Source organism: Chinchilla lanigera, unplaced genomic scaffold (genome assembly GCF_000276665.1).
Source record: "Chinchilla lanigera isolate Chin_1 unplaced genomic scaffold, ChiLan1.0 scaffold00009, whole genome shotgun sequence".
Lineage (NCBI taxonomy): Eukaryota > Metazoa > Chordata > Mammalia > Rodentia > Chinchillidae > Chinchilla > Chinchilla lanigera.
Genome location: NW_004955410.1, coordinates 33,462,748 through 33,489,314, shown reverse-complemented (window position 1 = coordinate 33,489,314; position 26,567 = coordinate 33,462,748). Strand labels below are relative to the sequence as shown.

At 37.4% G+C, this 26,567-nt stretch overlaps 1 protein-coding gene and 1 long non-coding RNA gene across 2 annotated transcripts in view; both read left to right on the top strand.

Annotated features, from left to right (window-relative positions):
• LOC106147797 overlaps nt 1–940 on the top strand; it is a 31,410-nt gene extending 30,470 nt beyond the window's left edge. The window contains exon 3 of the long non-coding RNA XR_001232763.1: nt 575–940. This is a non-coding gene — a long non-coding RNA (uncharacterized LOC106147797). The remainder of the gene's footprint in view (nt 1–574) is intronic.
• A 7,801-nt stretch (nt 941–8,741) lies between these two features.
• On the top strand, nt 8,742–26,274 carry Cenpq (centromere protein Q). The gene is made up of 9 exons (XM_005377535.2): nt 8,742–8,830; nt 12,671–12,807; nt 13,542–13,596; nt 14,576–14,696; nt 15,549–15,614; nt 21,110–21,239; nt 22,970–23,089; nt 23,355–23,432; nt 24,208–26,274. The coding sequence occupies exons 2-9, from the start codon at nt 12,712–12,714 to the stop codon at nt 24,337–24,339; spliced, it is 798 nt and encodes a 265-aa protein (XP_005377592.1). The 5' UTR covers nt 8,742–8,830; nt 12,671–12,711; the 3' UTR covers nt 24,340–26,274.
• The last annotated feature ends 293 nt before the right edge of the window (nt 26,275–26,567 follow it).

Here is a 26,567-nt window from a genome sequence, read left to right as displayed (position 1 = left end):
CTAAGAGTAGGCCAACCTGAATGCTACTGCCTGTGAACAAATCCAAGTTCTGGGAGGATGAGGGAGACCCCTGGGGATGAGGAGTCCTAGCTCTCTCTGATCTCTCAGCCCACTCAGATGAAGCCCAGAGATAAAATGGAGAGAAGCTGTCAGCATGTGGAGCAGAGACAAGCTCCCATTCAGTTCTAGCCCAAACTGCCAGGTCACAAAATCATGAGCAAATAAAAGATAGTTTTTATAATAAGCTAACTTGTTACACAGAAATAGCTAACTGATTAATCACAATTCTAAAATAAAGATCTCCATGTCACTGACCCATGGTATTAGTGTCCCCGGAAGAAATTTTATCAGGAATGATATACCTTCCTTTATTCTGTGAGTCACCAAAGATTTCCTAATTCAACCACATGTGCACTGTGCAGTGTACACAGGGACAGTGAGCTGTCCTGCATGTGTAGATTCATGAGACTTCATACTACTGCCTACCATGATTATGAGATATGCATGTATCACTGATATTGAGTTAGATGATTTAACAATCATGAGTGAAATGTATTAATATTGTTTTCTACAGGTGCAAAATATCATACCAAATGCTATGTCATCATCCACTACCTTGAGGTTAATATCCACATCAAGATTCAACCAAAGCCAACGTATGAACAAGTAAAAATTCATAAAAGACAGAAAACTTACTACCTCATTGGTAGAAGCACCAAGAATCCACTGGGGAGCTTTTTTTTTCCCACAATGCTAGCTATTTCACTTCTATGTACATACCAGAAATGTGAGCAGATATTGGCCAAAAAACACACAAAAAATGTTCATGATATCATTACTTCATAATAGCACCAAACTCGAAACATCCCTACTGATCATAAACAGTTGAATAAAATTAGCGTGTAACTTCTCACGGAATATATGTGGCTTTTTCAGTAGAATACAACAATAAGAATAAACAAGCTAGGAGACTTGCAAAGCATCATGTACTACATAGAACAAGGAGGAATCTCTTGTGAGACACTAGATAATACTTGAAACAGTATTTATTTCAAACAAGCAGACAGGTGCCCTCCTTTTTTATTACTTCCCAGCTCTAATTTTATCTAGGTCTGACAAGAATGATTTCAACCTAGTATCGTCAGCTTTCACACATCCCTAAAGGGAACATGTTGAACTCAACTCACCCCTCTAGTCATCTAACTAAGGCTCCTGTTTTGTTTCTTTTAACCTGGGTGAGTCTAGCTATTGGATTCTTCTCTTGAGATAAATTATGAGCTAGAAGAATTTTCAGTTTAACATGAAAGAAACTTATTTTTACAAATGTAATTAAAATCAATTTCAATGACATGAGGACAAAATTGGCTGGTTGCAACTGGCAGATTCTGTCTACTATGAAATGCTACATTTCTCCTGTATTTCATTTCTACTTCCACTTCTTTCTTGATTAATATCCACTGTATTTAGGATTTCTTTTCTCTGGGTGCCAGTGGGATTTCGAGTGGACATGCCAAATGTCACAGAGTGAGAGTAGGGCTTGGCACCATCTATACAGGTTGTCTTCCCCTGAGATGTGCCCTGCGTCCTTAGATGTGGTTATCCAAGATGCCCATATCATCATCAAATTGCCAAGCCATAAAGCCCACTCCTTGACCTCTGATCTTTCTCACCTGAATACCAGCAGGTTGTACACATACACATTACAGCCTTTACAGCCTGAACTATGAAGTATTGAGGGGGGCAGCTTTCCTTTTTTCTGCCAGCTTCTGCAGTAGACATGGACAATTGTGATTCCCTCCCTATACACTGCTAAGGCCCATGGGACAACCTGAGTCTACCCTGGACCTAGACACCTGGAGTCATGTGAGTGAGCTGGGGTCCAAGGCTGCCAACCTGGGCCAGATGGCTATGTCCCTGTGAAGTGGGGCAAAGCACTTCTGTGATCTGGAATTTCCTAGTTTGACTGGCTAGCCCTAAAAATACCCTTCATGTTATTAGAAAGAACCATCTCAAAACATGGGGAAGGGAATGATTTCTATTTTCTTATATAATATTTTATTTTTTATATTTGTCTTTTTCCTTTTTTACAAAAAGCATGTATTACTTTTATCATATTAGAAAAAGTAAGTTGCAAATATTTTGTAAATGCTTACTGAAATATAAACAGAGGAGACGAAATTGTTACTCTATATATGGTAGCTGAAAAATGTCTCACCATTCACTAAGCAAAAATCAAAATGGGTCCAAGATCTAAATACTGAAACAGAAACACTTAATCTGCTAGAAGATAAAATAGGTAAAACTCTGGATGGCACGGAAGTAGGCACGGACTTTCTGAACAGAGCTGCAATTGTACAGACAATAACAACAAAAATCAACACATGAAATCAAACCAAATTAAAAGCTTCTGCACAGCAAAAGAAACAAACAACAGAGTGAAGAGATAACCTACAGGATGAGAAAAATTTTTTGCCAGCCACTCCTCAGGCAGAGGACTGATATGTAGAACATCTCCTAATTATTAAAACTATCTCCTAATTATTATGCAGACCATGAAGTGCCTACACAATGATGTGCACAAAATAGTCATCTAATAAATGATTAATAAATTGATGAGCAATAGATTATGATGTAAGAAATCTGGGTTCTAATTTATTATATTCCTGATTGTTATTTGGGCAAATCATTGGATTTCTCTGAACTTCAGCTTCCTTATCTGTAAAAGTAAGTAAATTAAGACAAAAAAATTTAATAAAAGTTTCACCCAACCTCAGGCTCTATTTTGAATCAAATTTAATTTTTATATTAAAAAGTCTCTGTTTCTCCATTTCTAAGGGCCTGAAGTTGTATTTCATGTGTACCATATTAGCTGTTACTCATTTTTCAATGTATAAAAAGAATGTAACTTCAAACTTATACATTATTTGAAATATATGGAAATAATTTAATGTGTAAAATGAATATGCATAAAACAAGCTTATCACAACACAATTTTAGTGGCATAAAATTAAATTAAAATAAATTACTGAAATGACAATAATCTTTACATGGTCTTTGCTTGCATGCCTGTCTAAACTGAAACATTAATAAATAAAATATGTGTGTATAATATGAAATTTTAATTAGGAAATTTTATGCTAAGAATTCTAACTCAAAATTATATAGGATAATACTAATTAAATTATAACTTTTATTTTTTCCTTCTCATCAAATTCTTTTTACTTTTACTTTTTCATATGATATGTGCAAGTTAAGCTTTTATTTATTTATTTATTTATTGACACAGAGTCTCATTATGTAGTTCAGACTGGTGTTGAACTCACTGTGTAGCCCAAGCTGGCCTCAAACTCACAGCGATCTTCTTGCCTCAGCCTCCCAAGTGCCGGGATTACAGGGATGCACTACCACAACCAGCTAAACAGTGATTTAAATGGTTTTATATTGTTAACCACTAGATGGAGCCAATTTTATTTATTCAATATGTGTAAATGCAAACCCAAATGTGTATTATGCTTCAGATATTAGCAAGGCATCTTAAATCTACTACCTGTGTGATGTTGAACAAAATATTTCTTTATTAAAAATTCTCTATTTTAAATTATAATGCATAGCTGTTCAGTAATTGACCATCCTGATGTCTGGCAATGTTATCTTAGAAGAGATTCAGGCTGAAACATTTCCTGTATTAAGGGAGTCCACAGCGTTCTCCCAGCGCTCCTCTGTTCTTTCCATATAGATGTTCAGCCCAACTCCCCAGAAGAAAGATAGCACAAGATAATAATATAAGTCCAGAACTGGCTTCAGCTACGCAGTATAAAACAAAACTATGTCACACACTAGAAAATCAATGCCTAGATTTTAACATAAAAATTGAATTTGATTCAAAAGCAATGTATATATATTAAAGTAACTCTGGACCTAGCATGTAGACCTACAATTTTATGCAATGAAAAGAAATAGCTGTGATTTGTTACTGGCAGGAATTATTTAGTTCACAATTGGTTAACTTAGGGAAGAATCTTCTTTTGTGTCTTTAAATAAAGGCTGTTTTTCTTTTAAAAAAATAGGAATAGTCAAAATGTAAGGCAAGGGTGGCCTCTTAAGGGGACAAAATGATAAACTTGCTTTAAGTAGCAAGCTTTTTAAAAGACTGACTGTGCAGCTGGTCTAGGCATATTTTTCTCTATTCCTTACTCCTTTTTTCTTATATTCTGGAGCTGATTTACACATTTAGGTTACATACCCTGATCTCTAAAGGGACAAAGGCTGTGACTCCCTACATAAAACCCTTGTTAGCCTTAAGAGACACAGATGTGGTGGCAGTGATGGGCAGAGGCATGCACTGGCTGCAGAAGCTCCAGACTCCGCACCCCGCCATGCACCTGTGGCCACTGCCTTGAGTCAAGCTCGTGCCTGTGGCTGCTTTGCTGCTTTCTGACCCACAGGCACTGCGCACACCCAGGGCTCCATGTGCAGTTCACTTCGTGGACATATGTGAGTCGATCCTGGAGAGGAAGCAGGACAGCCAAAGGATTATATGTAGCACCTTGGGGCAGACAGGCAGTGAAGCAGTTAAGGCACCTGTTTGCATAAGCTCCTGCGGCCTAAGAGCCCAAAAAAGTAACCTATTAAAGATAAGACCCCCTCAACCTGTCTCTGATTTTGGGGCAGTCACCACCACTGTGCTTATAGATGGAGCTGCACCTGAGCGATCAAAAGACCCATTCTTTATCACTTCTGTGCAGAACTCATGTTAGGCAGATTGTTGGACATTAGCAGGCCAGAGGGACAAACCGTATGGGTCCAAAATAGCATGCACTACCAGTTAATTACAGAACTACATCAATGTATAGTACATTTATAATCACTTGTTAGGTCTCAAACAGAAGTGATCCCACACAGCACAATGACATCTTAAGGTTATACACTGTGTATATTCCTTCTGACATGTGGCCAAGTGACTCCAGAACAAGGCATACTGCATTCCTGGCTGCCATAGCCTACAGCCCAGTAACGTCAGGAAGGGAAATGTTCTCTAAAGACCCTCCTGGATTGGGCTGAGATTTGGATGAAATTCAGAGTTTATCTTTTATGAGGTTCTTCTTACATGATTAAAAACCCTGAGTAAACACTGACCATCTAAAAAGGACAGGAAGACATTCTAGGGAACTTCTAAGTAAAATGGTGATAGGCATCATAATCATGCCAGTTCCCCAAATAACACTTGCGTAAAAATGTGTCCAAACTTGTGCCCAGGGCACATGTCTTTGTGGCATTGCCTGCTTCTCGCTTAAAGGCATAACTCTTTCTACATCTACTTTACGATAATTTCTACATATACTTCTGCGTGGTCAATGTGTCTTGACTGAATTCTTTCATCAAGGGCATAAAGAACTAAGGACCAAGGAAGTGAGGGTCCAGTTCCTCGCTGCATCAGGACCCAGTTTCCTAGCAACATTCAGAGCCCTGATCTCATGTAGCCATCAACAGGGACAACCGTTCCTTCTGAAGTAACCGATTCTAAAGCACATGTGGATGTGGTCCTCCCCCATCCTCCACCCTGGCAGCCAAAGCACTGAGCAGGTGGGTGGAAAGGTGCTTGTTAGGATTAAAGCCCGAGCCACCAGAGCCAGCCCCTCACCCCTTACACAGCCATGATAAGTGTGATCCACCACACTGGAGAGAGTTCTACTCCTGCCTGTTTTACTGCTGTCCAGACCTTAAAACAATGAATACTCAGGAAGAGAGAAAAAGAAGCACAGTTCCTGGGACACTGAAGTATGCATGCCTAATAGTTTACTCATCGCTAACTCGGTTTCCTGTCAGCCTTGCTTTCACAAGTCTTGTGGCTCTCTCCCTGTGGACAAAGGCCAGCAGCCAGGATGGCCTATTCAGATCACATCTGCTCACAAAAGAATTCTGAAAATGACTTGCTAAGGAAAACTGCTCATCAAACCACTCATCAGTTTTGAAACCACTCAAAACTGCTCATCATTTTTGTCCCTGGTTCCTGCCCCCTATCTTTTGCCAAATGACTCCTGTGACTAAACAGGGTGGTGTCTTATGGGCTTTTTTGAAGACCCCCTCCCCTGTTGTCTGCAGAAACTGTCAAATCCATCCTAACCAAGGCTGTATCTTTGCCCCAGTCTTTGATTGTGAGCCAACCCATGCCGAGGAGAACAGTGATGCTGGTTCTGCCACAGTGTACCTTCATCCTGTTTGCCACCTGCCTGTCCAGTGTCGTGGCTATTGGGAACACTAAATTATTCCTCTTGCTCCTGTTCCAGTGTTCATTGCCTTCAGCCAATACTGTGCCCTTCAGGTAGAATTCTCCAAAAGGAGGAACTACATGTGCAACTTCACAGGCCATCGGACCTATTAATAACCTTCCAACCTCAAGGCTAATCTTAACACTCACTGGGTTGGAGGTTGTGAGGGTGCTTTGAACTTCAGCTAAGGATTCAGAACTGTCTCATCACCATGGAATTCAAGGGGGAAAAGTTCATGTGCCTCATTGTGACCCTTGTTCCATGTGCAGGGATCCCTGACAAAGTACACCTGATGTGACATTATATTCATGAAGTCACAGATTGGCAGGCATAGATTTGCAAGCTTAACTAAACTGTCTTGGTGGAGAACCCTGGGAACCCCCTGGTACCCTCACCAGCCTCTGTCTGGGTCGCTGGGCTTTATTCAGGAATCCTAAAAAGCCTACTTCCAGGAATGGGACCCCCCTCTCCAAAACACTGCCTTAGGTCCCAAAGGGCTGAAGAGCTGGTTCTGATGAAAAAGTATGCTAACTTTTCATTTCTGGTTGGGGCCCTGTTCCATATCCTTTTCAGTTTCAAGTGTCTTTTTGTTTAAAGAAATTTTTTGAAATGATAATCTAAATCACCAGCATTTCAACAAAAATTTTGTGAGCAAAGTTTATAAAATCTGGATTTTTAGAGACTTTCTATTTATGTTTCGTAGAAATGAGGCAAGATATTTTTATACTTTTTAATAAAAATATTTATATTGTTGGTGCTCAAATCACCAATTTCTAGATAAATGATCTTTCAATCTTTTTTTTTTTCAGTGTTTAATAACAAAGTTTTATAATGTCCCTGCTCTTAGTAATCTTGGTACATTATTGAGAAAAAAAGATGAAAAGTTTCTCATCAGACCCTTTTGATCTAAGAAATTTTTCTGAAATCAGACTAATTGAATATGACCTCTTATAAAAGGGAAAAATAAATTCTGCAATCAGCTTCTTCTTCATAACATTTTCCAGTGAAATTCCAGGCAACTAATCCTGTACTTCAAGGAACTAAACTTTTGGTTGGCTAGAACTAGACACCTGTGTTCATCGTGTGACCTTTGAAAGATGTACTCCAGGGCTACTTGGACCACTGGTCAGCTCCTGATGAGCTGGGCCTCTTGTAGGATGTGGGTGTCTGTATGGTGGTGTCCTTTGGTCCATTGTAAGACCAAACAGTCCCATTTCTGTTTGAACCTAACGTACCTAAGTGAATTTCAAGCTAAAACTAATCAGAAGATGCAAAGGTCACTATATATTGGGTAACAAGAGCAAAGAAGGAGCCATCATAATCCCAGATTTCAAATTATATTACAAAGCTACAGTGATTAAAACAGGATGATGTGTGATCCTGGATTAAGTGTGTGTGATAACTGGATTAGTTCATCAATTCACATAGTTCTGGGTATGGCTGAATGAATTTACTGAAAATAGAAGACCCGCCCTGGGTATGAGTGGCACCAACCAATAGACTTGTAGCCTGGCTGGAATAAAGAGGGAAAGAAAGCTAAGAGGCTCCTTGCCTCCTGCCTGCCGCACCATGAGTTGTTACTCCTCCGCCATACTGCCGTGCCTTAGAACCAGCTGACTATGGACTAAAACCTCTGTGAGTTAAAATAAATCTTTCCTCAACTTGTGGGTGTCAGGTATTTTGTCCCAGCAACGAGAAAGTAACTAGGACAGATAATTTACACTTTTATGTCATTTTAGACCTGTCTTTCCTAGTCTCTCACTTTTTTTTTTTTTTTTTTTTAGTCTCTCACTTTTAAACCCACCCACAGTTTGTCCCGCGTCTCCGGCCAAAACCCTAATAACAAGAGGCGCTGGCTAGAAGGGAGGCAGCCCTGGAGCGACCTCTATCTACTAGGTGCTTGGGTGGCCAGAGAAGATAGTGACATGGGCCCTGCGGTGTTAAAAGCACCTGCTTTGCAGCTGTACCTCCGAATTCCCAAGGACTTAGTCGAAAATGAGAAGTCTGTGGTGGCGAGCATCTAGAAGGCAAAGGTGAGAAGGATCCTGTTGCAGCAGGAAGGTAAAGAATGTAAAGGACAAAAAAAAAAAAAAACAAAAAACGGGTAGACAAAGCACGTAGAGCAAAAAGATGAAGTAGGGAAAGATTAAAAGGAAAGCTTGGCGGGCGTCTAAGTGCAGAGTCTTACTCACTAGCCGACCTGTGTCAGATTCGGCTGTAGCGTAGGGCAGCTGGACTATTCAGCTTCCCGATCCACTAGTCAGAGTCCTACACAACTACAACGTCCACAAGCCCGCCTGCGTTAACACCAGCTGGACGAATCCGGCATAGGAAGACACCGCCCTCCCTCCAGCCAATCAAATCGCTCTCTCCTGGTCGCGTTTCTGAGGACGTAAGCGACCCGGCTGGAGGTCCGCCTCTCGCTACCTGCGTTTCGGCTTTCTTCACGTACTTCCGGTCCCCGTGGCTTTTGGTTGTTTAGGCGCGAATGTCTGAGTTCGGCTCTCAGATACGTTGAAGAAGATTCAGTCAGTGAGACTTCACAGCGTCTAACCTGCTGGGTGAGTTGCATGAGTTTTGTGGCCGGCGCGTTTTTGGCAAACTCCGTGGTGTGCATTTGAGGTGATTTTCAAGGAGCAATGGCTGACGTCCAGACGCTTCTGCCACTCAGGGCTGCAGGTTAAAGCGTTTGATTTTCCAGGAGGGAATGAAAGCACGTACACTGCTATTCCTCCCTGTTTCCCCCGTCCTCCTTATCCTCATTTCTGAAGCACTGTCTCAGCCAGTATAGGACGAAGAGCAGCCTTACCAGTTAGTGTCTGTGTGTGCCCTAGATGATCCTGTTCTCTTCTTGGGTCCACTCGGGAATCTAGGTTGAGGTACTTGATTCCCACGAGTTCCAGCAAGCTGGCGAGAAAACCAAGACAACGTGGTGTGCCCCCCTCGTTTGTACAATATATAGTCGCCCGCAAACTACTGTTGCAGCTTTCTTTATAAACATTAAAAGTTTCGCTGCATGTTTCCTCGCCCCGAAGTCACCAGTTTCCTTCTTGCTGACTTTCCTTCGAGTCACCCAGCTTTTGCCCATTTCTCTTAAATACTTTATTTCTCCTTTAGCTAAATAATCTACAAAGTAATTCAAACAAGGTTTTGTCTGAATAGTGTATACTACACATATACACAAGGCAAGTTGAGATAGTCATTCACTCATTTGTTTTTTAAAACAGCATTTATCACATTGAACATAATAATTGTTTTCATATTTATCAACCCACTGTTATTAGGCCGGAACAAAATTTCTGTTCTTTTTAATATACATTACAACTCTCCTAGCAGTTATAGGAATAATGGTTTATCAGCCACAACTGATACTTTTGTCATAAATTATTAGAGCCGGGTGTGGTGTGCACATCTGTAATCTCAACCTGGATATTGATGGTGAGGGAAGTTAGAATAGGTGGGAGTGGGCAAGGGGTATATGAGAACTTTCTAAACCTTATGCTCAGTTGCACTGTAAACCTAAAAGTGGGCTGAGAAAAGTCTGTTTTTAAAATGTTTAATTACCAGAAAAATGAGATTCCAAAGACAAGGCCAAGGGGCTGGGGATTTAGCTCAGCGGCAAAGCGCCTGCCTGGCAAGCGCAAGGTCGTGAGTTCGGTTCCCGGTACCGGAGAAAAAACAAAAAAAAAACCAAACAAACAAACAAAAAAAAAACAAAGACAAGGCCAATTTATGATTAGATCTGACACAGAAGATTACTTTGTCAAGTTACTATCGAAACATTATTCTCAATTTGTACATTTAAAGGGATTGTGCCAAACAATCTGTGAATCACATTTGGAGTAGCACTGAATTACATGCTTTTGAATAAAGAATATCAAGAGAAAGTGATTCATAGAAGCAAACTATACCTATAAGAGAGGCTGTAGAACCCACAGACTGAGAGAAAGGAAGTATAGTGGTTAGGGAGGCTTTGTGAAGAACATGATCCGGGAGGTTAAGAGACAGGAAAGAAAACAGCTCAGGTAGAGTGTATAATGGGTGCATGAGAAGCAAATTTACTCCAGGTGTGTTCAAGAAATCACCCAGCCTGTATGTGCTAAAGAGTTTGCATGCTATATGATAGGTATTGAAGTGGATCTTTTAATCACTTCCTTTGTTTCAAACTTGGGATTGGAAAGGACTTGCTTGGGAGGCTAGCTCATGTTTTTTCCATGCATTGTCAACTATAGCATATTGGCTTAGGTACATGTCCCAGACTGGTAAGTTGTTGTTGGCTGTTGGCTGAGAGCTCGCATAGGGCTTTTGCCTGGGTTTTCAGATCCTCTTCGTGTTGTATGGTGGTAACTGGGTTCCAAGAGCAAGTGTTTCCATGCAAGAGGAAGGTGAAGCTGCCAGTCTCTTCTTTTTTGGCTAGGAAATTGGAACAGAATCACTTTTACCAGTTGTTTGAGCTGCAGGATCTGCCAAGACATAAGACAAGGGCATCTAGAATTTACCTTTACCTAACAATAGCAAGAACAAATTTGCAGCAGGCCATAATGGCACACTGCTGTAATCCCAGCTCTCTGGGAAACTGAGCCTGAGACAGAATTGTTAAATTTGAGCTAGGTCAATTCTCAGTACCATTTCAAAAAGAAGAAAAGGAGGAATTTGCTTTTTTCTGAGACAGAGCCTTGCTGTGTAGTTCAGGCTGGACTTGAACTCACTATGTAGCTCAGGCTGGACTTGAAGTGCAGTGATCCTCATGCCTCCAAGTGCTGGAGATTATAGGTATGCACCATTATATACCTGGCTCAGATTTACACTATGTTTAATCTAACTCTCAGCCCTTACTTTCCCCTTTACTTGTGCGCTCTTATTTAGTAAACAATATGAACTGCTGCATATGTGAACTCTTACAAAAGAGGTCAATAAGTGAAGTACTTACGTGGATGGGCTTTGAAGTAAGGGAAATCAGGGTGAGGGAATTGAATTAGCAATGTAACAAAGGATAGATGAAGTGTGGTGTGAGGAATCACATTGTTCGGAATCTGAGTAAAGTGATGTTTTGGTTTCTATTACTTTTTATAACTGATCTAACAGTCCCTGTATTTGTTTTGTGATCTCTCAACCAATTTTTTAAATAATTTTTTTTTGAAATAGTAAACTCGAGGGGCTGGGGATTTAGCTCAGCGGCAAAAGCGCCTGCCTGGCAAGTGCAAGGTCGTGAGTTCGGTTCCCGGTACTGGAGAAAAACCAAAAAAAAAAAAAAGAAAGAAAGAAATAGTAAACTCGAAATGTTTACAGAAGGAACCATGACTTACCTGTGTACAATCTGGATATATATGCCAAGAAAACAGTATACACATATATATGCAAATATGCAAACTTCCTTGTATACTGTGCGGAATGTATCACAGGTGTAATCCTTATGGTCTAATGCGATAATACATAATCCATTCCTTTATTCCTTTAATCGGAATGAGTTTGATGATAAAGAACTGTAAGGGGGAAAGGAGTTACTCTTAAGTTTTGTCATTAAAATCCTTATCCTCATGTGTTGGTTTGTAATTTGTAGGATAAAGTAGTCAGTATACTTCTGTACTCCTTAAAATGCACGTAGAGCAGTTAACGTTTAAATCCCTACAAATGGCAATCACATTAGTAGCCACAATATACCATAGATTGTTTCAAAATTAAGAATTAACAAAAGAGTTGGAGATATAGCTCAGTGTGCAGGTCCTAGATTCAATCCCCAGTGCTGAAAAAAAATGGTATAACCCTAAAAGTTATCTCCTTCTATCTTTACCATAAATTGAGTAGTGATAAACCCATTACTTTAAGAAAATACTACTCTTTAAACTGACATCTATAAACACTATGTTTTTATTTTCTTGGATTTAAACATGGAGATAATGTTACTATATGGAGGAGCATAAAGTAAGAAATGTGAAAGCCATACAAATAAAAGCCATACAAATGAAAGCTGTTTTGAGGAATGAAATTCATTCATCTTCATACTTATTAGAGGAATGAAATTGAATCAGCTATCCTTATACTGAGCAGAGAACCGAAGTTAATTTGTTTTAAAATATGTTAAAATGTTGCCAGGGCTGATTGAACACTCCTGTAGTCTCAGCACTTGAGAGGCTGAGGCAGGAAGACTGCCAAGAGTTTGAGGCCAGCCTGGGCTCCATAGTGAGTTGAATGCAAGCCTAGACCACATAGTGAGACCTTATCTCATTTAAAAAAAAAAAAAAAAAAAAAAAAGTTAAAATGTTTTTAAAATGTATTATACTATCCCCAAACTTTCACTTATTGCAGTTTTTTAAAAAAGAGAGTTTGGAGCAATTACAGGTAGTCTTTTTAACAAAACATTGTAAGAGGTTTTTATCATTTTTCTGTGTTCATCTTTACAGAGTTTGTTTAAAAGCATCATAATTGTACTATTTAGCTCAAGATGCCTAACGAAGCAGATGCTTTCAAGAAAAAGTCTCAACAATTAAAAACAAATTCAAAAAGAAAAATTGATGAAGTGGAGTTGTCAGAGAAAGAGGTAATGAAAATATCAAATCTTTCACTTAGAGTGCTTAGTTAGAAATATCATGTGTTTATTACATAGAAGTATATGAAGACCAAGGGTCAGTTTTACTATAAACTATAGAATTCATATTATAGTATGAGATTTCTGTAACATGACTTCTAAAGTTCCCAGATAAAAATTGTTTACTTCAATTTCTAAAACGAAGAATTGATCATAAATTTCTTTGAGGAGGAGGAGGAGGTCATAGGGCATGCTAAACTGTTAAATGAAAAGTCAGGAATTAAATGTACAAATTTGTATCACATTTATCTGTTAGAAGAGTCTGTCAGTTGGTAGAGGAGATTTCTAATAACAAAATAAAATAGTTTGGGAAGAATTAATTCTTACCTTAATTTTTCCTTGCCTCAAAAGAGTAAATAAACTAATCCAAACTTTTTTCTTTTTGCTTGTGTTTGTTTTGTAGGTAAAATATATAACACTACTTCATGGGCAAAGTGAATATTGATTTATTTAAAGAACTGTTTGACACTGTATAAAATTGTATCACTCTCATCTAAGAATTAGTTTAGTATACTTTCTGCCTGTGATAAATATACACCATTTTGTGTAGATGTAGCAATATAATATTTTTCTATCTACCAGAAGGTATATGAATACTCTTTGAAATACATGACAAAGCTGTTGCAAAAGTGATACATTTTATGTGATGCTTAGTTCCCTCTCTGTGTGTGTGTTTTTTCCTTTAGGTTAGAAGCACAATAAAAAGAAGTAAAAACCATCCAAAGCATATATCTTCTGAAGGTATTTCTTTTCTATGTCTTGTCTAGTATGTATCTTTCTTAAGATATATTCATGAAAAGTTTTTCAGCATCTGTTTTTATGAGTTCTGCACAAAATAGTGTTAAATACCCACATTCACATTTTCAAAAGATACAGTTATTATTTTTCAACTAAAATTTTATTTAGTACTTTTAGCAAAATATGGCGAAGTCTTCTATGCTACTAACTTGATAGGAACTAGAGAAAATGAAAGTGTTTCACAGTCTAAATTATTATGTAAAGAGAAACCTACGTACTTTCCTTCAAGACAATGTGCTATCTGTGTGCAGATTAATTTGGAACCACTACCTAAGACTGTTTGGACTAAATTAATTTGGAGTAGTCATGTTTTCTTAAACATCACTTACTCGTGGGAAGATTCCCTACCTCTGCTCACCCAAGGCTAGGCTTTGTTTTTATACTTCCATACAGTACTTCTTTATTTTGTAATGCTGTGTACATGTGTAATTCCCTTCTCTCCAAAACTGTCCTTCAAAGAGTCAGTAATATATCTCTTTTTTTTATGAGTAGAACAACACACAGCATAGCTGATGTTGAGTGTCTGTTTTTGTGCTTTGATTAGTCTGCCTTTTTTCCACTTGCCATCTAATATTTGGTAGAAACAGTATTGCAGTCTTCTCTATAAAGCTGTTGAGGAGTTCAAGTCATTTCCCAGCTAAAACTTTGAATAATTATAGGTTGGCTCTTCATCTAAAATTGTTCGCAGCTTGTATTGCAGTGTCTGTACTGTTTCACTTAACATAATGGTGAGCAGCAAATTCATATTCAACACCTAGCATGTTAGAGCTCTGCAATAACAAATGAATTAAAAAGTTTATAAACCTTTGCTAGTATTTTGTTTTTATAATTTTATTAACTTTTTAGATTAAAGAAACCACTTTTTAAGTAAAAACATGCAAATTTCTGAACTAAGCACAGTATCTTCTATCACCAATAACAGGACAAACAAATCATACTAATCTAAAACGCATAAAGATAGCATCCAACAAGAGAAAAAGCTGGCAACCTCTTTCAAAGAATATGCAGGAACATTTGAAAACTATGATGGAAGCGGTGATAATGTAAGTATAAAATTTTTCTTTTTCATCCTTTGGTTCCTATTTATTGTGTTTCCTACAGGCATTTCTGTAAATATTACTATATGTTTTGAGAAGTTTTTCTATTTCAGAAAGAAGATACATATTATTTTATTTTAAAAATAAAAAGAGGAAGACAACAGACAGACAACCTTTTACAAAATAGCAAAAGAACAGTACAAACAATACAGAGTTACAAACAAAGTGGTAGGAAATTAACAATGCTTATCATATTACATATTGATATCCTCAAAGTGGTTTCTCATGAAAACAAATAGAGACATGTAATATTGATCAATCAAGGACTCATTAACACTTTCTTTCAGCAAAGAAATAGAAGACAGTAGATCAACTATGTTAACTGTCCTGTATATACATACATACAAAATTTCTCCAGAAGAAGATATATTTAATGTTTTGTGATAGCATTAGTCTTCAACAAAAAATCTTTTAATTTTAGAAATATGGGATTCTATCAGTGAACTAAAATCTTTATGGCCAGATCAGCCATGTATAAAAATTTTAATTTGTCTTGTCAGTAAGGATTTTTTTGGAAGAATTGAGTCCAGAGTTACTCTTAATATGGAAACTATCATGCTATATGATATATAAAGAAAAAAGGGTAGAATGCTGTTTTAGAGCTGAACTCCATCAGCAGATCCATGTGATCTTAAAATATTTTTATTGTGCTGCTATTTAAAATACATTTCATATAGAAGGGAAAGTAGTTAACTCTGTCTACCTGGCTAGGAAGAACACCTGAGAGAATTCAGAAAGAAAAAGTACACAAATTATGTAACATGTTTTAAGCTAATACTTACTCAATTTCTTTTTTAGAGCAATTTTGAGTAATACTAAAGAAAAAGAACAAATTCAGAATCATCTCAACTGCCTGAAGAAAAGGTAAGATAGTTATATAATTGAAAATGATTAAAACATCATTCTTTTTAAAATCTGATTGTTCCTTTTTTGCCAAAATAGATGTTTGTGTAAGATAAATATTATTGTTTCTAAGTGAATAACTTATATGTATTGTTTCTTCTCCAAACTGCTGCTGTGTGTATCACTGAAATAGCCCACGTGTCAGAGTTTGCACAAAAGAATCTGAAAATCACTATTCAGTGTTGGTATTTCAAAAATATTTTCAACTTTATTTCCCTTAAACTTTGTTTTTAACAAGTTGAAATTAACAGTTCACTACCCTTAACTAATGTGATATTTATCCTATTTTTGTGCTTTTCTTTCGTCATATTTGTATTGCATTATTTGCACAAGCAGCCGTGTAATTTTCCAAGGTACTACTGTTGTTCATCTCATGGCAACTCACTAATGGATGTTTCTTTTCAAATGCTTTTTAGAGCCACAGCAAAGCCCATGATTTTTAATGCCCAGTTTTTCTAGTATTTACGTAACATTTTCCTTTCATAAAAGAATGTTTTACCTCTCAGTTTTGGGTTTGCCTAGAAATGTTTATGACCCAGTACTGTATTTCTGGGAAGTCATTTGAGCACAAATTCGGTTTACTTTTTCTTTAAGCATTATTCTTAACCTTAGTAGCAGTATAGGGAGGGATGGGACAGGTGGGTGTGCTAGATCTCCATTGTTGTGACAGAATACCTGAGAAAATCAACCTAAAGGAGATTTGAGAAGTTTTAATCCAAGACCACTTGGCCCAGACCTAAAGGAGGTTTGAGAAGTTTTAGTCCAAGACCCACTTGACCTCTGGCCGTAGAGTGAGGCGGTCTGTCATGACACAAACATGTGGTGGAATAAAGCTGCTTACCTTGTGATAGCTAGGAAGCAAAGAGCAAGGCTTGGGGACAAGATATGGCCCTAAAGGATTTGGCCTGAAGGACCTACTTCCTCCAGCTGGCCCCTGTGTCCAATGTTTCTGTCACCTCATTAGTGCCATCATCTGGGGACTTAAGTCTTTGGGGAACATTTAAAAGTCAAACAATAACAATTTGCCCCTGTCCCCCAAAGACTCATGTCCGTCTCACAATAAAAAAATGCATTCAGTCTATTTCCAAACTCTCAGTGGTTCCAGCAATGAGATGTGGTGGCGCATGTCTGTAATCCCAGCACTTGGGAGGCTAAGGCAGGAGGATCACTGTGAGCTTGAGGCCAGCCTGCACTACCTAGTGAGACCCTGGCTTAAAAAAAACGAACAAACAAAAAAACAGTTGCAGCATTGCTGAGTAGTTCAATTCCAAGTCACCTCTGAGATCCAAGAGAAACTTAACGGAGAGCCTATATAAGAAATCAAAAAACTAGCTGGGCATGGTAGTGTACTCGTGTAAATCCCAGCACTTGGGAGGCTGAGGCAGGACGATCAGTGCACGTTCGAGACCAGGCTGGGCTCCAAAGTGAGCTCAAGGATAGCCTGAAGTGCATAGCGAGACCCTGTTTCAAAAAGACAAGAAAAAGAAAGGAAAACAAAGAAATCGAAAACCTAGTTACATACGTCCAACATAAAATAGCACAGAGTAAACATTGCCATTCCAGAAGTAAGGCATAGGAGCATAACAAGAAAGAATTGGGCCAGAGCAAGAACAAAATCTAGCAGGGGAAACATTAAATCTTGTAGCTTTGTGTCTGGCATCCAGTCTGTATGGTGGCATTATGTGGGCCCCAAAGGGTTTAGGCACCCCTGTAGCCTTGCTGGCTGCAGTCCACATGGCCGCTTCTTGGGCTTGCTTACGACCCATTGCTTATGACTACTCATTGCTTATGACTTTTCTCCATAGATGTTCCGTGTTCTTGGTGTTTCTAACTTCATGGGGTCTGCATTATAGCTTTGGTGTTTTTCTCCCAGTTTCATGCATCCCTTTCTCAGAGGCTGCCTGTCCAAAATAGGATTAACATCATATTGGTTAAGGGTAGTGAACTGTTAACCTCAAATTGTTAAAAATAAAGTTTAAGGGAAACAAAGAGGGATTATAGCCCTACCACACACTGCCTGGGCTTTCAGGCCTTCCTTTGAAATTGGGGTGGAAGCCTCAGTGACCCCATAACTCTTGGATTCTTCCTGCCTCCAAAACCAGCATTAGATGAACAGCACCAAGATGTACCATCAGCTTCAGCAATAGCCAGGTTCCCTGAGACCTATAGCAGCTGTGGAGCTTCTGAATGCCTGGGTGCTGAACATAGTGAAACAAATCTTGGGGTAACAGTTTTGGCCCCAAGATTTGTGGGTGGTCCTATACAAACAGGGTGGTCCTGTACAAGAAGGGGTCCTGATAAGCAGGGTGGCCCTGCACTCTCTTCTGACCTGCTCTCTCCCACTTTCCAATGTTTCTACCACCTTCCAACAGGGCTGTTAGCCTGAGGACCAAATCTTTAGTATATGGTCTTTGGGGGACATTTAAAATCAAAACCATAATAGTGGGTCAGGACAGGAGTGTGTTGAGGAAGGTTGTACAGACTAAAGGAGGACTACTAGAAGCAGGCTTGCAAAATTCTTACAAATCTATAATAGCCTAATGTTAAAGAATGACTTTTCTCCATAGATATTCCATGTCCTTGGCGTCTTGAACTTTGTAATGTTAATACAAATAAAACTAGCTATTCAGGTTTGTTTGTTTGTTTGTTTTTATTGCTTACTGCAGATTTAGCTCAGAGTCTTCATACCGAGCTGCATCTCTAACCCTTTTAATATTTTTTATTTCGAGGTGAAGTCTTTCTAATGTCACTAAATTGGATAGGCTTACTTAACTCCTGCCTCAGCCTCCCAGAGATTGGGATTATGGGTGTGTTCCACCACCCCAGCCCAAGCTCTTTTTCACATAGAACAAGTAATCATGTTTACTGTGTGCATGAGAGTATTATAGTCCATAATAGTTGCTGTCATATTGATTACCTTCAGACATCAGGAAAGAATAAATAGTATGCAATAGGTGACTCTTTTCTTCATCATGTAGCAGCTGTGGAGATACAGATTCCAGGGCTACCTGTTTGTTCTTATTTTTACCTTTACAACACACTTTGATCACAGAAGTAATCACACTGAAGATACTGTTATTTCTACTCATACAGTAGAGTGCATTAGGACCCATTATATCATAATTGGAAACTTGAATACATTTTTCTATAGGAATTTTTCTCAAAATACATTTGAAACACTTATTCTGTGATACAAAGTAATCTACAGTGAATTATATTTGGGTTCTTTGCATATAAAAAGCCCTACAATAAATAAATATTTCATTTTGTTTAACCTAGCATCCCAAACCCCAGGAACTTTCATATTTTAGTGTTAGCTGTGCTTCTCTCTGCATATTGGCAGCATTCTTTTAGGGTTTTTTTGTTGTTATCAGTTCACACTAAATAAAAACTGTAAACATAGGCAGCTCCCTATTAATACATACCTCTTTAATCTTGTAAAGAATAAAGAAGACTCTTAACCCCTTAGCTTTAGGTGGAAAATTATGGGAGATGGTCTCTGATTGGGCCAGTGTAGGTGATGTGCCCATCCTTGCACTGGTTTTTGTGGCAAAAGCTTTCTCCCATGAGCATGATTAATAAAAACCGAGTCATACGCCTACCCCAATGACCAGATGGACAAGGTTGCTGGAAACTCTCAGCCCCTACAGCTTTAGGAACAAATGGTGATTAAGCATTGGTATGGAGTATAGCAGTATATACTCAAGGCACATCTTTGATAGAGTTTGCGAGACTCTTGGAAATCTAATGATTATTTAGAACATTTGGAACAGTAAATGGCTCTTACACATAATTGAGTTAATGAATACTAAAGTAGAATTTCAGGATTGAACTCAGGGCCTTACATTACTCAGGGCTTTGCATACGCCAGGTAAGTACTGTACTGCTGAGCTACATCACCAGCCCTAGAATCTTTACTTAAAAAAATTAAAACTTATCCTTCTTAGGAAGCTTTATGCAAACAGGTTGTTCGTGCTTACTATGATAGACTAATGGTGATTTTTCTGGATAATTGAAGTTTGACTTCACAGTTTAATGAGAATTATGATTTGTAGGGTTTGTACTACTTTTTTTTTTTCCACATAAAATTAAGATTTTGAACATGATCCAAGAAAGATAAATCTTGGGCCCAGTATTGTTTTAATTCTTTTAAATCTTAAGTATTCATTGAGTATCTATATCTGAAATGCTTGGGGCCAGGAGGGATTGGGATTTGAGATTGAAGTGAGGGGCAGGTATTTGCATATATATAATGAGTAAGCTTAGAAATGGGACTCAAATCTAGACATAAAATTTATTTATGCAACATACATACCTTACACACATAGTCTGACTTAATGTTATATAATAGTTTTAATAACTGTACATGAGTCAAAGTTTTATGATTTTGGTTTTTCTACTTGTGTCATGTTAGCACCCAAAGAGTTTCAAATTTTGGAGTACTTTGGATTTTTTTTGCATTAGGAATGTTTGACTTATAGTAGAATTTTTAGAACACAGAAATGCTGCTATCAAGTAGAAGCAATCAAACTTACTTTTTCCTCCTTGATTTTGTCCTAATAGAATTTAAGAGTCAAATCTCAGAAATCTGTTGCTCTTGGAGATATGAGGGTAAAAAAAGATCCGTTTGTAGTAATGATCTAATCAACTGTATTTGTAGGAGGATTTTTTAATTTGAATATTGAATACCATTTATGTTGCTACTACTTTAAAGCAAACCATTTTACTGTTAGTATTGTAGTTCCTTCAACTTCTGGGAACTTGGTATTCTTGGAAAACATTTAGATTAATTAGTGTAGAAATTCGTTTTTATTGGTTGCATTCTTTATGGTTTAGAGTTACATTTAAGACTCCCAGTCTAGTGTTCTGTCTCTTGGCTAATGATCCACAAGTGATAGACTTATGTGCTGTATTAGTCTGGGACACATATTTAGATGATACACAGAAATTTTAATTTTAAAATGTATATAAATAAGTAAATTGTTACATTGTAAAATAGAGCACATTGTTTTAGTAAACAGCATCAGCCTTGTGATTTGAAGTAAAAAATTGAGAGATGAAGTGATGATTTATTAGGGCTTTTTAGGAGGGGCTCCAACTACTATAGTTAGCCACTGTTGAGGGGAGGGGGGAGAACTTTTTCGAAAGTAATACTATTGATAATAAAAAAAATGAACAAAATAATCTTTTTATTTTTTATTTTTATTTTTTATTTTAGAAATAAAAGGAGGAAAATACTAACAGATCGACAACGTTTTATAAAATAGCAAAGGATCAGTACAGACATTACAGAGTTACAAACAGAGTGGTAGGGAATTAACAATGCTTATTGTATTACATATTGATATATTCAATGTAGTTTCTCATGAAAACACATATAGACATACAAAGCTAATCAACCAATGCCTCACTGACAGTTTCAGAACAAAATAATCTTGTTTGTTTCTGTTCCTAAGGTTGCTGCAACTATTTGAAACCCTGAAAGCGCCTCCCGAAAAGCTGAAATATTTAACTAATGTGTCAAGTCTGCTGAAAATGGAAAGAGCACAGGCCAGAGCTAATGAAGAAGGACTGGCGCTACTGCAGGTGTGAAGCTTGAACAAGGATACAAACAAAACAAAGCAAGGACATTAAAAATGATATGCGGTTTCAAACCAAATGTCCTTGCTTTGGTTTGTTTGTATTTTGCTATTGTTCTTTTTTTTTTTTTTTTACTATTCTCTTTAAAATTAAAAAAAAAAAAAGAAAGAAACTTGAACAAGGAATCCCTAGAAAGTTGGGCGCGAGGAGACTAAAAAGTTTCTTAAATTGTGATCTTCTTCAAGTGATAAATACTAGATCTTGAACAAGGTTTTTCATTAGATTTTTATGCTGTTGTTAATCAAAGCAAAAACTGCCCAAACTTTGAGCCTTTAAAGTTGATGGGCTTCTAATATATTGATGGTGAAATAGCAATCTTATTTATTTCATCAGATTATTTTAGCTGAACTGTCAATATTTTTAATATCACTAAATGCTGTGGAATTTCAAAACTTTAGTTCTGTCCTGTGTATAGTAAGAAGAGACAATCGTTGTCCATGTTTTTACTGTTACTGCAGCTAATGTGCATTAAGGGCTTTCTGTCTAAGCACTTTATATCCTTTAATCTTCACAATGACTTAAAGAGTCTAACTGTAATATCCTTATTTTACAAATGTGAAAAAAGATACATGCTACTATTTCTAACCTTAGACAAACTGCTGAACATTGAGAAGCTAACCTGATCAGTCTAACTTTAGAGCATGATTCTGTTGCATCCTGATAGGGTATAACACTAGCTGTCATGATTAACCTGAAGCTTTTAATTAGTAGATATCTGCATATGGTTTTGTTTTGGTTTTTAACCATCCTTTAAAAATGTAAAAGCCATTCATAGTTCTTGTATTGTACAAAAACAACCCATAGGCAGTTGCTGGCCCCTGCTGGTACTCTTTCAAAACAACTGTCATGTAGAAACCGTATTACATTTCTTGAAGAGAGGACTGCTGTAGATGCCACCAGTGGTTCTACTTGCAGCATTTGGAGAGTGTTGTGGAAGTAGCATTGACCATATTGATGAACAAGATTGAGTAGTTCTTTGTGTATCTTTTCTGTGTGATTTATTCACTTGGTCCCTAATCCTCAGTGGCATTGGTCCCACCAGCATTGCTAGGACTAGATTTGAAAGCCATGCAATGTCTCATATCTCTTAGAAACCTGGATGCTAACTAATTCTATACTTGGCCTGCAACCCAAGACATCCCTAATATTTTCATATTCATTTCATTAATTTCTCATTTTCTTTTTATCTTCTCCTGTATATTGTAAATTCATTTTTTGTGAGATACTGTCATTCCTGCTTTTTAGAGTATTCCAGTCCTAATGCCCAGCATTTAATTTTGGCAAATTAAAAAAGACAATAAATGTTCCTATCTATATGAAATTACGTTAGGGTTTCTTTGGTACATGAAGCTCTGTGCCACTGAAGGATGGCTGCTGTACTTGCTGTCATCAGTACCGGGCTCTGCAAGACTCACACTTGGGTCTCCCAGGATACCTGATACTAGCAACTTTGGTGAGCTTTTAAGGGAAGGTTCTCCTTAATCTGCTATTAGTTTCCTTATAATGCATTATTAGTTGGCAAGGCAGTTTTCTAAGAAGTCTGACTTTTGAAAGAAAAACAAAAATCAGTATTTTCTTTCAAAAGTTTTTAGTACACAAAGTGTTTTATAAATAAATCTATTAGGGTTTAATATCATATTATATATTTAAAATTTTGTATTTTCTTTCTGATTTAGGAAGAAATAGATAAAATAGTACAGACTGCAGAGTCAGTGACTGGGAATATTCAAAGTCTAAAAAGCAAAATTGAAATTCTGGAACATGAGATAGAGGAAGAGGAGGAAAAGGCAAAAGAGGTAATTGTTTAAAAGTGTATTGCTAGAATTTGGATGTAACTTTAAAAATTTTATTAATACATGTTTGTAGTACATAATAATTACATCTATTGCAAGTTGGTGCATAACACATCTTAATTCTTTTATGTCCCCTTCCCCTTCTCCCTCCTTACCCCTTCCAGAATTTGGATATTTTTTAATGCTTAAATTTTAATGAAACAGTTTTCAAATACAAGATCAGCAAAATCAACCTTTTGAAATAATCTCTAGGTTTGTTTCTCTTTAGATGCTCCAGATGGATGGACGTAGCATACTTTCTCTCCCAGAGCTTTCTCAGAACAGCCTGAAAACACCCACACTGCAGGCAAGTACCTATCTACCATACTGATTGCATCACCTGTTATAAAGTAATATATATAAATCATACCCTACTTCTTTAAACCACTCTAATTCTAATATAAGCTGTTGATTCCTTTTCTCATTTGACTATATAAGTTGAATATCTTTCTTTGTCGGTTCATGTAGATCTCTCATCCTTGTCAGTAGTTATATTACATTCCTTTGTATGGATGTGCCATAATACAATTTGTAAATTACTAGTGGATATAAATAAATGTATTACAGATGTCTGGGGGGCGGGCAGAAAAAATCCTAGGGGGACATACACATACACATGTGTACATATATTAATATATCTACGTAGTCATAACTGTAGGATACATTTCTGCAAGAAAATTTTGACAATTGATTTTGTTTATGCTTCTAACAGTGCATAATTCTTTATAAAGCATTATCATATTTGTGGTAAACTATAGTGAGTAATTTATCTTTGTAGTACTACTCACTGTAATAAAGTATAGCGAGTAATTTATCTTTCTTCAGAGGACCGCAATAAATACCATAGTATAAATGTTTATAGCAGTGGAATGTCTTCATGTTTTCTCAGAAAGTAATTTAAAATTTTCCCATCGGTAATGCTCCAACGGAGAGAGGGAAAGATAGCCTTGAAAGAGGAATAACTATTGATAATTAGTGAACTTGGGTGATGGGTACTTGTTATACTGTTCTCTCTAAGTATCAGACATTTGACATTTTTCATAATAAAATATTAAAAACTAATGACATAATCTTACCCACAGAAAGAAATTCTGATGCTAATTCCCAACCAGAATGTTCTTCTAAAAGACTTGGATGTTCTTCATAATTCATCCCAGATGAAGAACTTGGCAGTGTTCATCGAAGAAGCCTATGAGAAACTAAGTGCCTCTTAGGGCATTTTTCAATATTGTTTCCTATTAATTTAATGTTTATAAATTGTAAAACTGTTAACCTATGATGTTAAAGAGGCTGAAGCTTCTGCAGGATTTATTGTCCTCTAATATGCACTTTAAAATTGGCCTGTGAAGACCTATCGTTAGCATCTGGTGTAGTCCTGACAACTGTTTTTAGCAGTTAAGAAACCTAGAAGATCATTGTTTATATCGCTGTACTGCAGTTATTTGCCTGAGACATAAAGCAGGAACAGCCATGATCTGATAGTTTATGGCGGCTAAAAGAGGTTCCTCTGTCGGTTGGCACAGAGGAGTTGTGATGCTGTGGTACTGTATATGTGAAGTGCTTACATTTAGTGCTTAAAGAATAAAACATAAGTGTTTGCCATCACTCACTCTTTAGCTAAGAGCTTGCATTTTCTATCTGGTTACAGGGAACTTTAGAAATCCCCAAGTGCCTCTACCCTGACTCCCTAATCTTCTTGGTCAGTAGTTAAGATTCTCCAGATACCTTCAACTTTGAAGGTGGCTTTAAATTTTTTTCTTTTGTTTTAAATACTTATTTTCTACTGTTGTCAAAGCCTACTCTTAAGAACATTACTAAGAAGGAGCCTAAGCACATGTATTCCCTTAAAACAAAACCAGCTGAAAAACTGTTTTGAAAAAACCCAGTGCATGAGAACCAGCCACCAAAGGTATGGGGTACTGAGAGACCAAAGAAGAAGGCAGACCTTTAGGATTACCAGAATGCAGTTTACTAGACCCAGAAGTATGCCTCAGACAGCAGCAAAACAAGCAGATTCTTGCACCCCAGATTTCAGCAGCAGGAAAAAGGGGATTATATGCTAAACCAGACAGAGGTGGCCCATAGCCAATTAGAAGGTATGATAATAAGCTTTTATATATAAATAAATTATTACTTAAATATATAAAAAATCATTTCTAAGCAACTATTTGTAAAATAAAATAATTGCAGTTTATTTTTGTGTCTAACCTAAACTTTTTGTCAGTTTATTTAGAAGTTACTGGGCCAGGAATGATGGCACACACCTGTAATCTCAGCACTTGAGAGGCTGAGGCAGAAAGATCACCGAGTTCAAGGCCAGCCTGAGCTACATAGCGAGAGACCTTATCTCAAAAAAAAGAAAAGTTGCCATAATTGTGTTAATGTTCTCCAGGCAGAGACTAATAGGAACACACCTGTGGTTGAGCAGAGTGAGTTTATGCTTACTGTAATTAGGAAAACCACATGCCCTGGGGATCCTAGGACAGCTCAGTAAAAGCATCAAAAGCAATATCCTCTTAGGAAACAATGGTAAGAAAGACCAGTAATGGGTTTTAATGGGAAAGAGATTTCAAGACAGGAATTATAGCAAAGAGATAAAAATAACAAAATATTCTACAAAATATCTTTAAAAACTCTTCACTGGAAATTTAAAGTCTCATACTGACTAACAGAACCTGTGCTAGTTAACTGATTGTGTCAGTCTGAGTAAGAATTGCCCAACTAAATTGTATCAGCATAGTTCTGGGGGTAGCTAAAAGGATTTACTGAAGACTTGCCTAGATTTACTGGGTGTGAGTGACGGCAACCAATAGGCTCGCTTCCTGAATGGTATGAAAGGGAAAACGAGGAAGGAAGGCTCTCTTGTTCAGAGGAGCTCTAGTCTTCACCTTCCCCTTTGACACCGTCACCTGGCTTCCAGCACAGCCTCTTAACCCTTCTAGCACAGACTATTCAGACTCCTGATTCCTACTTGTACCATACACTGCAGTGAGCTATAGGCTCTTGACTGGATCCTTTGGATCTCCAGCACACAGACACCCCTTTGCACTTTTCCATACCTGTCTGCGGGCAGCCATTGTAAACCAATCTTGTAAATTCTTACACGTGTATATCTTACATTAAAACTGTTTCTCTATTAAGCACTGACAGATACAGAGCCCCCAGTCATTGATTTTTAACATTAATCGTAACACTGCTCTTGCTCAGGGGAGAAGTTACCTTAAATACTGTTTTTCTCAGAATGTGTGTTTAATAGATTATTCAGAGTGAATTAGAATTACAGCATTGTTGCTGATAGTTGTCCATCATGCATGAACTAGCCATACTTGCTTTGTGGAACTTTAAAAAGCACCTACATTAATTTTAAAAGATTTGTAGCATTTCTGACACTTAGTAACAATCCCAAACATAACAATATTTTTCTTAAAGGCTTCATGTTTGA